Here is an 11,326-nt window from a genome sequence, read left to right on the forward strand (position 1 = left end):
CAAAATAAAATGAGGGAATATTTGCAACACAATTAACATTCAGCAGTTTAAATATCTTGTTTTTGCAGTGTATTCAAGTTGGAAAACGTTTGCAAAACCATAGTATTAACTTTCCATTTCATTTTACACATTTCAACTTATTGCAATTGTGGTTCGCATATGTTAAAACTGAATCCAGATCAACAGAATTTCCTATTTGCAAACCATCACTCACAGGACTCCTGAAGACTTTCTGAATCTGAAACAAATCAGGAGATCGCATGCAGTTCAATTGCCACAAAGTTTATTTAACGAAGGCGTTCACACTTTTATTCATAAACTTATTATGTACAGAGAACTCCACCAAAAGTAACTCACTCAGCGCAATGGGGGGGGGGGTGAAACTGGGGAGAAGGCACAAAATTCCACCAGAATTAGGAAATAATTAGAAGACTAATCAGGACATCATCTTACTTATCAGTATAACAATTAAGGATTTGACATCACTATGTTAATAGTGATTTACTGTATATAGTCAGAACCGGAGGTAGGATTCTATAAACATGAAATGTTTTTTTTTAGCACTATATAAACAAGGTGCCTAATGTTACTAGGCACTCCCTCGAGAGTGGCTGTATAATAGAGAGATACCTGTACATGTACACACTTAGCTGTATGACTACTGTATTGTGTACATCGTTTTTACGAATTAAAACTGGACATCAAAACAGAATTATGTACGTAGTTTGGGCATGTTTAGGACAATAGTTAGGATTGCTGTAGACAAAGATTTGTTAGACAGAGCTGGATACATCCACCAAATATGAAGGCTTTGGTTTAAAAAAAAAAACAAAGTGAAATGAACACGACCGCTATAATCCATTTAATGTCTTTAAATAAAACATCACTCAACATAAAGGCTCCACACTGTAATTCATTATGAAGTAACATCAATGTGGCACCGCCCAATGAAATATTGTTTTCAAATGTTTTCCGTGAAGAAAACCCTGTTCAAGTTTGACCCATATGGAGCTCACATTATGCGTGCATACAAACCACTGAAATTGAAATGTCCAGGAATAGCAAAGGGTGGTGGGCACAATTTTTCTTTTTTTGAGGTATTTACTATAAAGAGGACTGTGCACACGCACACAAAATATTAACACTTTCATCCCAATGGCAGAAGTAAAGCAGATACACCAAATGAGAGGGTGACTGTATCGAAATCAATATTTTCATCACTAACATCGTCCCTCTTGATTGAGTGATGCATCGAACGTGCATCACAGTGGGACAATAGCAATATTACAATCATATATTTTAGAAAAAAACTATCAAAAAGACACCTGACCCTGTCTACATTTTGTTGTAGAATTTGCCAAATAATTTGAGTAAAACATTTCAAAACAAATTATTTCATACATAATTTACAAAAAGTCTCAATTTCTCTGAATCAAGTAAAATTTATAAAGCGAGGTTAAATGGTAAAATCTAAATAACTTATTGGCAGACAGACTTTGGTATGACTCTTATGTGCATCTGCATAAATACTTAAGGTGCATTCTCGCAGCATCAATGCATAAATGCCATCTTAACTTTACAGATTTGCCTGGGATCAACCACGCCTGAGAAGTAATTGCTTTTTTTAATATTTAAAATAGGGTAAATGAGTATTAAGCCCACAAAAAAAAAAAAAAAAAAAAATTGAGAAATCTACAACTGAAAATGGTACGGGACAAAATTGGGAGGTCAGATTCAAGCCATAATTCAGTGAGTGAAAGTCAAACCTCAAACAGTTTGAGGCCAGAGGCTGGAGACGTGCCATACTTTATAAAGAAATAACTATTTCTTTAAAAGCACTTCTAAATCATGCTCTTTTCAAAATTATGGAACAAAAGTTATGACTTTAATCAAGCAATGTTCCGGCTTTATCCGGGAAGTAATTCCCAACTGTCTTCTCGGAATTCTATGGCTTTATTTTTGCTTTTCCGTGCGGCCTTAATAGCACGTACATGACAATGTGAGCGTGGAACGAGGCCCTCCCAGTGAGATCAATTGGCATATTGTGTTCATGGTGCAGGGATGGCAGCTACCCCGGAGCGCTATCTGATGCCTGGTTTCTATTTCAGACGTGCTCGCCCAGCCGAGCGCTGGCTAAAAATCACCTCGCAATCAATTCGTTCCTCTGGTGTTTCGATTTTCTCTTCCGGTGCTTGCAAACGCATTGGATTGGGGGTGCGGTGGGGTGGGGGATATCCTCGCTAACCTCTCAGCGCAAAATGCAGCCTACGCCCATAAAGGCTACATATTAGGCACCGGGAATGACAATGTGCAAACTTGGTTAATACGAGCCACATGCCAACGCTGTGTTTCAACATTGTTCAAATCCTCGGATGAAAGAGAAACTGAACAATAAGGCAATGAATCAGATCCTTTCATGGGAGAGGTTAAATTAGATCTTTTTTTTTTTTTTTTTTAAATGAATGCGCCCATCAGTTTTTCCAGTCCAAAAAACAGATGAGAGTCTGTCACCATCTTACTGCCGGAGCAAATGCTACCACTAGGGGTGTTTTCATTCTACGGTCTGTGCTGTCAAAAAATGTGGAATAGAAACAGTTTAAGGTCCAACGTTATAAGAAAAGACATTTGAACACCAAAGAAGCACTACGGTTTTTGGCCCGACTCTGGCTGCTATTTGGAAATCCCATCCAGACTAAAAATAGAAGAAAGCCATCTTTAGTTTGTCCTTGTATTTTTTGCAGTTAACGCTAAACCTTACAGAAGCACGTCTAAACGCTGGCCGCCCACTACTGGATCTACCGCTTTTGGAGCCTCAAGCTTCCTCGGGAGACGCGGGCTTCTTGAGGTCTCTGATCTGCTTGATCAGATAGTTTTTCTCGTCACAGAACTGCTCATCCTCGGACCGGTCTGTCTGGAAGTTGCTCAGGAACTCGACCAGCTTGGCCTGGTTCTTCAGCAGGATGTCCAGCACTGGCTGAGTCTTGCTGGGGTTTGCGACAAATACCTTTGGGGGCCAACAAGAAAAGTTTCTTGTCGTTAAGCAGACCATAGATGCGCCCAACCAAAGAATTTCTCGAAAGAAGTTCAAAGAGAATGTTACGTTAACAGTGGAGTTATTACAATCGGACCACTCACCTTGAAAACGTGGAACGCTTCAAACTGGATGTTGCGACTTTTATCTCTTAGCATGTTCATCATCAGCTTCAAGTTCTCGGCACGGCTGATGTACTTTTTCATGACCGTGAAGTTGTGTCGATCCAGCAAAAGTTCCCCCAGGAGCTGAAATTTGGTCCACAAACTTAATCATCAACAGCAAATATTAAAACTACTTTTGAGTGATGTTAAAGCTGCAAAGGCGATACCTTTAAAGACTGCCGTTTGGTGACGTAATTGTCAGAATGCAGGAGCTTCTCATATTCTGTAAAAACCTTGCAAACATTTTCAAAAGACATTAAAATCAATTCACAACGTTGCTTCTGGTGAGGAAATTTCAGCATTTACCCGGTCGTAATTGGTCTCTAAGAAATCAGCACACATAAGCTTGTGTCTTGTGAGGAGATCCTGCAAGGTGGGAAAAAAAAATTGAGTTGTTTCAAGGGCATCTTTACAATCCTGAACAGACAGGATTAAAACAAGGATCCTAGCGTACCTTGAATGATGCAAAAGCATCTGACGCGATGTCAAAGGTGGAGAGGTCCACATATCGGAAGAAAGAGTAGAACTCTTCAGAGAGGAGAATCGTCCTAGCTAATGGCTCATGGCGAAGACACTCTCTCAGCATCATTCCGCAGTTCAAAGCGACTTCTGCACTCTCATATCTGTAAAGATAAAGACCGCACCGTATAAGTCAGTTTTGGTCATGGGCAAAATTTCAAACTAACCAGCAGATATACACACCGTAACTTCCGGCCTATAAGCCATGACGTTTTTCACACGTTTTCAACCCTTTGGTTTATGCAGTGATACGGCTAATTTGTGCAGTTTTTTTTTTTTTTTCCTCACGGTCACAAAGGGGAAACTCGATCAGAAAAGGTAAGAATGAGACTGGTGGATTACATGCGCCGAGGAAGTGACTTTTACCGGTCCGGCCCTGTTAGCGCTGCACTAGCGTTTTACTGGTATGTTTTTTTTTTTTTTTTTTTTAAACCAGCCCTGTTAGTGCGGTGCTAGCGTGAGCGTTAGCACATCATAGCATTAGGATTAGCACGGCGGTGCTAGCGTTAAACTCTCTGTGTCCCGTATTTGTTTGTAAATATCTCGTTTTTCAATGTGGGTTTCAATCTGGGCACTTGCAGCTTTTACGCAGCTGCGGCCAATGTATGTACCAAATGGTATTTCCTTTACAAATGTACTGGGTGAGGCTTATAACCAGGTCCGTTCTGTAGCCCACGAATTATGGTAGTCCCCCCCCCTACTGCCAATTGTGACCGACTACAATGCAATTAAATGTTACTAATAAACTACTGTGCTGCACTTCAGTAATAGTACAAGGTCCAACTAGTAGGCATGTGTCCCACACTAGTAGCTTCCTGGGTGCTACCCATAGTAACAAAATGGCCCCTACTAGTTCATATGTACGTACCAAATGGTATTTCCTTTACAAATGTACTGGGTGAGGCTTATGACCAGGTGTGCTCTGTTTTTGTCACGCTTTCAACCCTGCAGTTTATGCGGTGATGCGGCTAATTTGTGCATTTTTCTAACGCCCGCAAGTAACTTTTATCAGACCGGCCCTGTTAGCACTGCGCTAGCGTGTTACTGCCACGTCTCAGTGATTTTCACGGGTAGTTTTTTTTTTTTTTTTAACCAGCCCTATTAGTGCGGCGCTAATGTTAAACTCTCGGTGTACCGTCTTTCTTTGTAAATATCTTGTGTTTCAATGTGGGCACTTGCGGCTTTTACACAGCTGCGGCGTATGTATGTACCAGATGGTATTTCCTTTACAAATGTACTCTGTAGACCGGTGTGTGTGTGTGTGTGTGTATATATATATATATATATATATATATATATATATATATATATATATATATATATAATATATATATATATATATATATATATTACACACCTACATACATACACCAGTGATTCTTAACCTAGGTTCGAGTGAATGTCTGTTCCATTTTTTTTTTTTTTTTAAGGCTGATGCGTTAAAAACATTGACTATCGGCCTTCCCAATAATCGGTCTATCTAAATTGGAGGATGCAAAGAGACCCTTAAACCAAATGAATGCTTCCAGGAGGGAACCTTTACTGCAGAAAACTCTTATTATTTGATCTAGATCAGACAAATGAGCGCCATCAGTCAGATAGCAGCCTCAGCTGACCCACTCATAACAAACTGTACATCCACAATTGAGAACTGTTTTCACAAGACAGCTCCGTCTGAGACGGCTTTAAAACGACCTTTTGACAATCATTACGTTCATTTACATGTCTAACCCACAAGTAAATGCAACAAGGTCAAGTGTGCTCCCTGGGAGTTGTTGGTACAAATGAAAGGTAGATTTGAAATTTCAAACGCCCGTTAAGTTAAAGTCATGTCCGAAACTTTCTCATGGTGTGAATATGATTGTCTAAAATACTCTACTTACCCTTTTAAAAGCATAAAGAGGATCTGTTGGTGTGTAGAGATGTACTCTACCGTGGGAGTGCGAGTGCCAATCTGACGTCTCACGATATTACTGAACAGGTGAACCACATCCTTTTTCCCCTGTGTGAAAATACAAAAACTCGGTTAAATGGTTTAGTGGTGGCAACACGAAAAAGCATTTGGGTTAAAAGGGGAATTCCGGTGGTTTGCATTAACAATGTATCCAATCGGTCATGTAATATGTACTCTTATCTTGACAATGTGATGTTAAATCCTCTCTCATTTAATAATGTTTTGAGAAGATTTTTATCGACAACTACGAATTTTCAGGGGCGCTGCCATTTTCGCGAGTCACACGACCTACGTGGGCGGATGTGACGTGATACTTGCCCCGCGGGGAGCGAGCTCTTGGCTCCACCGCTCGGCGGCATTACTAACAGCCACAGGTTCAAATCTGTATGGAAGTATTACTCCGTCTTCCCGATCAACCGATACTGCTATTTCTTCATCAGATGAGGATGAATTCAAGAAATCTGCATTGGAGCATAATGGTCTCCCATGTAATCGACCGTTTGGAACGGCACGTATCACGTCACATCCGCCTATGTAGGTCATGTGACTCACCAAAATGGCTGCGCCCCCTGAAAATTCGTAATTGTCGATAAAAATCTTCTCAAAACACTATTAAATGAGAGAGGATTTAACATCTCATTGTCAAGATAGAGTACATATGACATGACCTATTGGATACATTGTTAATGCAATCCACCGGAGTTCCCCTTTAAGCATCGATCCATTTATTTCTCGCAAAGCAATCCTTTTATATAAAAAATAGTAAAGTAACGAGGAACACGTTTCCTACCTCAAAGTCGATCCTTTGCAAATTTGCAATGAGTGAAATGAGAAGGTTGGTGTTGTACAGCTCCTGCGCAAGTTGCGCCACGGCCTCAGTTTGCGGCTCTTTGTCACCTGTCCCACAAAGCACCTCCTTCAGGGAAGCTAGATTTTTTGAAGCTTCCTCCGCCACCTGAGAAGCGTGCGGATAAATCAAGACACTCATTACCATGTTACAACTATTCCAATGGTCAAAAACCTTTTCAAAAGTTACCGTCGACAAGTGCTGACCTTTTCACACTTTTTACTTTCACCGGCGTCCAGTTTTTCCATGTATGCCACATTCTCTTTCAAACTCCTCACTATTTCTGCTGGACTCTTCTGAGACTTCCCAAAAGGAAAAGGCATGACTGGATGAGGTTATCCGGGCCCTGTCATTAAAAAAAAAAAAAAAAGAAATAATAAACATAAAAATACAACTGTGATGTCCCACTGTTGTGCACCAGAAAATGGATGCAAAACGCACACCTGAGCAAAGTAAGGCCACGGCGCCAGGAGTTGAAACTCGACACTTGGTAGTAGTAAACTATTCATACCAGATTTACGAACGACATCGACGTTCTCTATTAACATTTTTATCAAAGTTAAATAATTGTGACGGGTGTCAAGTAGAAAACGATGTCACAGCTGCAAAAGGTTCAACGGCAAAGTTTAGCGAGCTTGTGAACTGTAGAAGCAAGAAACAAGCAACCTTCTATCCTACGCGGAGTGGACACGGCGTAAAACACACGAAAGTTGATTCTCGAGTGTCAAAACTCACCGAGCAAATGTGAAGTGGAGTTTTTGACGTTGTAGGAAGTGAGGTGGCTCAATGTTAGCTTTTAAGCTAGCAAGTTCTTCCTTGTTTTCTTTTTTCCTTTTTCCTCAGTAAGACTACATTTAAATGTAACCTTGTCTCAGACCAGAAGCTTTGTATGCCCGGCGACTCGTAACAAAATGCGACTACAATTTTTATTCATGGAGGATCATCGTTGCGGTGTAGTTCATCTAAACCTGCCAACTACTTACCAGCTATCACCTATCTAGCTGGCTGCCGAGTTTTAAAAGGAGAAAGCTAGCTGGCTGGCCTGACTGGCAACTTCATTTCCCCGTTGTCTACTGTTGTTGAAACGCTCGTCCTCTCTCCTCTTTTCGGGGACACTGGGTGGGTATGCTTGGTCCCACACGATGACTGACATCCATTTTAGCGAATCGTGTTCACTGCAAAGATACAGAGAGTAGATAAACCAGAACGGTTTTGCAACTCAGTTAACCTCTTTGCCTACTTGGTGGCCATTTTGGAAAGGTCGGTGTCCCTGTCAAAGTTAATGCATGCGCATTTAATTAAATCGTCATTTGCTAATATTATTCGATTTTCCTGAGATTTTCTTTTTGTCGACACCTAATTTTTTTGGGGTAATTTCATAGTTTGTTTTATGTGATTTTTCCCTATTTTTTAATAAGAGCCATATCATGTGCCAGTAACACATAATTTTGAAAACGGACAGACAATATATTTTACGTATAGAAAGTTACTTCCAGTTGTCGTGTCATAATCATTCGGTGTTTTACGCAATCGCGTGCACCATAATGTACCGGCATCCTTCGTCTTTTGCTTTTCTTACTGTACACTCACATAGAACTCGTTCACGACTCTGACCCTTCCATCTTTGAGGCAATGTAGGCATCCATTTCAAAAGAGGCGGTTTCTAGTTATTGTTCATATCTGTGATTAAAAAAAAAGACGGGATACTGACAGAAGAGGGCGCCATATGTTACCCAACTTGACAAAGTGCAATACAATGCAACACGATTGATTATTTCTATAATTTACCATTATACAAACCTTGCAATGCATATAATTTTTATGTTAATCTCATTTCATAATTTTTACGAGTTAGTGAACTATAAAATGAATAATATCCAATGATTAAAACAATGGCAAAACCATGGTACCTCTGTTTTCAATCAAATAAATAATCACTGACACAAATTAAATTAATTATCCACCCCTTTCAAGTAATGATGCTAATTTTTTTTAATCAATATTTTATGAGTATAGAGTTTACCGGTGGAGCAACTGGCTAGAGCGTTGGGCTTCGGGATCAAATCCCGGCTCCACCAGTGTGGAGTTTGCATGTTCTCCACGTGCCTGCGTGGGTTTTCTCAGGCACTCCGGTTTCCTCCCACATCCCAAAAAACATGCAACATTAATTGGACACTAAATTGCCACTAGGTGTGATTGTGAGGATGACTCTGGTCTGTCTCCATGTGGCCTGTGATTGGCTGGCAACCAGTTCAGGGTGTACACCGCCTCCAGCCCGATGACAGGTGGGAAAGGTTCCAGTACTCCTGCGACCCTTGTGAGGATCAGCAGCTCATAAAATGGATGGACGGATAGGGTTTTCCTCCTACAGGCGTCATCTTTTTTTTTTTTTTTTTTTTTTTCAGAAAAAAAAAAAAAAAAAGTTGCTTGTCTGGGATGTCAACAGCCACACAATCAACGGCTTTGCCAAACATCGCCCGAATATGGAAGTAAATGAGTGCCACCAGGATTTGAATTTGAAATGTAAAGTCAAAACATTTTCAATAGTTGTATTTCAGTGTAACTTTTCAATGTTAACAATTCAAGTGGCTACAATTCACTGTCTAAAAGTCAGCGTTTGTGCCACTGGGCAGGGTTACTACAGGTCAGAACCAAACAACCAGCCAATCCAGTTACGCTTTCTTAATATGTGACGTCACGTGACTAAGAAAGCGTAACTGCGATTGGCTGGATGTTGGGTTCTGACCTGAAGTAACCCTGCCTGGTGGCACAAACGGTGAATTTCAGACAGCGAATTGTAGCCACTTGAATTGTTAACATTGAAAAGTTACACTGAAATACAACAATTGAAAATGTGATCACTTTACATTTCAAATTCAAATCCTGGTGGCACAGATTTACTTGCATACCTGAAATCCACTTGAAAGGGTCAAAAGCTGGTGATTGAGCTCAAAAAGGGTTTCCAGTACTGCCATACCCAAAATTGTTCATAGAATTAAGAAAAAAAAAATCTTGACATTGTCTTTCTCGTTGAAGCAATCAAAATGCACTGGAAATTATTTCTAATATCAACTCCGACAAGTGCAGTGGCAAATGCGTGACAGACAGTTTTGTTCAGAGTCCAGGTTGAGAGTCTTTAAAGATTGGTAATTGGTTTCCAGACCAAGTCATGAAAACGGGAATTGGGACAGTGAAACTTAGACTTTGTTGGTGGTTAGAAGACATAATTCACTGAGAACTGGATGGAGAAAGTCCCACTTTGTATAGCAGAACCTCAAGCAGCCAAACAGTGACAGGCGAAGAAGACTGAGGAGGGACAACACTGGTTCTAAAAGTCCATAGTGGCCTCCTCTTCAGCAACAGGACTGCATTGCGTCATCAATCTCTAAGGATTCTTCCTCCCGTCCCTGATCGTAGTCCAAGACAAAAGCTAAACGGTGAGTCAGGGGTCGCAGGGCAATGCCCCCGGCAGGCATGGAAGTCGTCCAGGTTTCCTCTGAGTGGCGACGATGACAATCCCTGGTGACATGACCACACAGGACATGAAAATGCAGCCAACACAACCTGGAACTGAACACGCTCGAGACTGTCGAGATGATCGTGGACTTCAGGAAACATCCTTTGCCACAGCTGCGCCGCGCGCTGCCAAACTGCTCAGCCTCAACCGTCAAAACCTTTAAAGTTCCTGGCAATTGCAGCCTCTACCTAAAATGGGAGGCCAATGTCTGCTCCAACCTCAGAAGGGCCCAGTAAAAGGGTGTACAGTACTTCCTGCAGCTTCTGAGGAAGTACACTGTGCCGCAGATAATGTTGACGCAGTCTGATATGGCTCTCATCGAAATTGGTTCTGTGTTAATCCATCACAGTCTGGTTTGATGCTACTACCAAGAAAGACAAAATAATCATATACAGTGAAGAAAATAAGTATTTGAACACCCTGCTATGTTGCAAGTTCTCTCACCTAGAAATCATGGAGGGCTCTGAAATTTTCATTGTTGGTGCATGTCCACTGTGAGAAAGAAAAATCCAGAAATCACAATAGTTTTTTAACGATTTATTTGTGTGATACAGCTGCAAATAAGTATTTCAACACCTGAGAAAACCAATGTTAATATTTGGTACTGTAGTCTTTGTTTTCAATTACAGAGGTCAAACTTTTCCTGTAGTTGTTCACCAGGTTTGCACACACTGCAGGAGAGATTTTGGCCTACTCCTCCACACAGATCTTCTCTAGATCAAACAGGTTTGTGGGGTGTCGCTGAGAAACAAAGATTTTCTATTTGGTTTAGGTCTGGAGACTGGCTACGCCGCAACAGAACCTTGATATGCTTCTTACGGAGCCATTCCTTGGTTTTCCTGGGTGTGTGCTTCGGGTCATTGTCATGTTGAAAGACGCAGCCACGACCCATCTTCAATACTCTGACTGAGGGAAAGACGTTGTTCCCCAAAATCTCACAATACGTGGCTGCGGTCATCCTCTCCTTAATACAGTGCAGTCATCTTCTCCCACGTGGAGAAAAACACCCCCAAAGCATGATGCTAACCCACCCCCATGCTTCACAGGAGGGACGGTGTTCTTGGGATGGAACTCATCATTCGACTTCCTCCAAACACGGTTAGTGGAATTAAGACCAAAAAGTTCCATTTTGGTTTCATCCGACCGCAAAATCTTCTCCCATGACTCCTCTGTATCATTGGCAAACTAAAGACAGGCCTTGATATTTGCTGGTTTAAGCAGGGGAACCTTCCGTGCCATGCATGATTTCAAACCATGACCTCTTAGTATAGTCACCTTGGAAATGGTGGTCCCA

The 11,326-nt window shown here is 41.1% G+C and overlaps 1 protein-coding gene across 2 annotated transcripts; it reads right to left on the reverse strand.

Annotated features, from left to right (window-relative positions):
* Positions 1-266: 266 nt before the first annotated feature.
* Positions 267-7,704, reverse strand: cab39l1 (calcium binding protein 39, like 1). 2 transcript variants are annotated; one of them, XM_061835447.1, is made up of 9 exons: positions 7,499-7,704; positions 6,722-6,861; positions 6,459-6,623; positions 5,598-5,716; positions 3,650-3,818; positions 3,502-3,561; positions 3,363-3,428; positions 3,136-3,279; positions 267-3,004 (listed from the first exon to the last, which is right to left on the reverse strand). In XM_061835447.1, exons 2-9 carry the CDS (start codon positions 6,836-6,838, stop codon positions 2,813-2,815), a joined length of 1,032 nt encoding a protein of 343 aa, XP_061691431.1. In that variant the 5' UTR covers positions 6,839-6,861; positions 7,499-7,704; the 3' UTR covers positions 267-2,812. The 2 variants fall into 2 exon arrangements, with proteins under 2 accessions (XP_061691431.1, XP_061691430.1); XM_061835446.1 differs by having other exon boundaries at positions 7,251-7,703.
* Positions 7,705-11,326: the final 3,622 nt, after the last annotated feature.

This window comes from Syngnathoides biaculeatus, chromosome 11 (genome assembly GCF_019802595.1).
Source record: "Syngnathoides biaculeatus isolate LvHL_M chromosome 11, ASM1980259v1, whole genome shotgun sequence".
Lineage (NCBI taxonomy): Eukaryota > Metazoa > Chordata > Actinopteri > Syngnathiformes > Syngnathidae > Syngnathoides > Syngnathoides biaculeatus.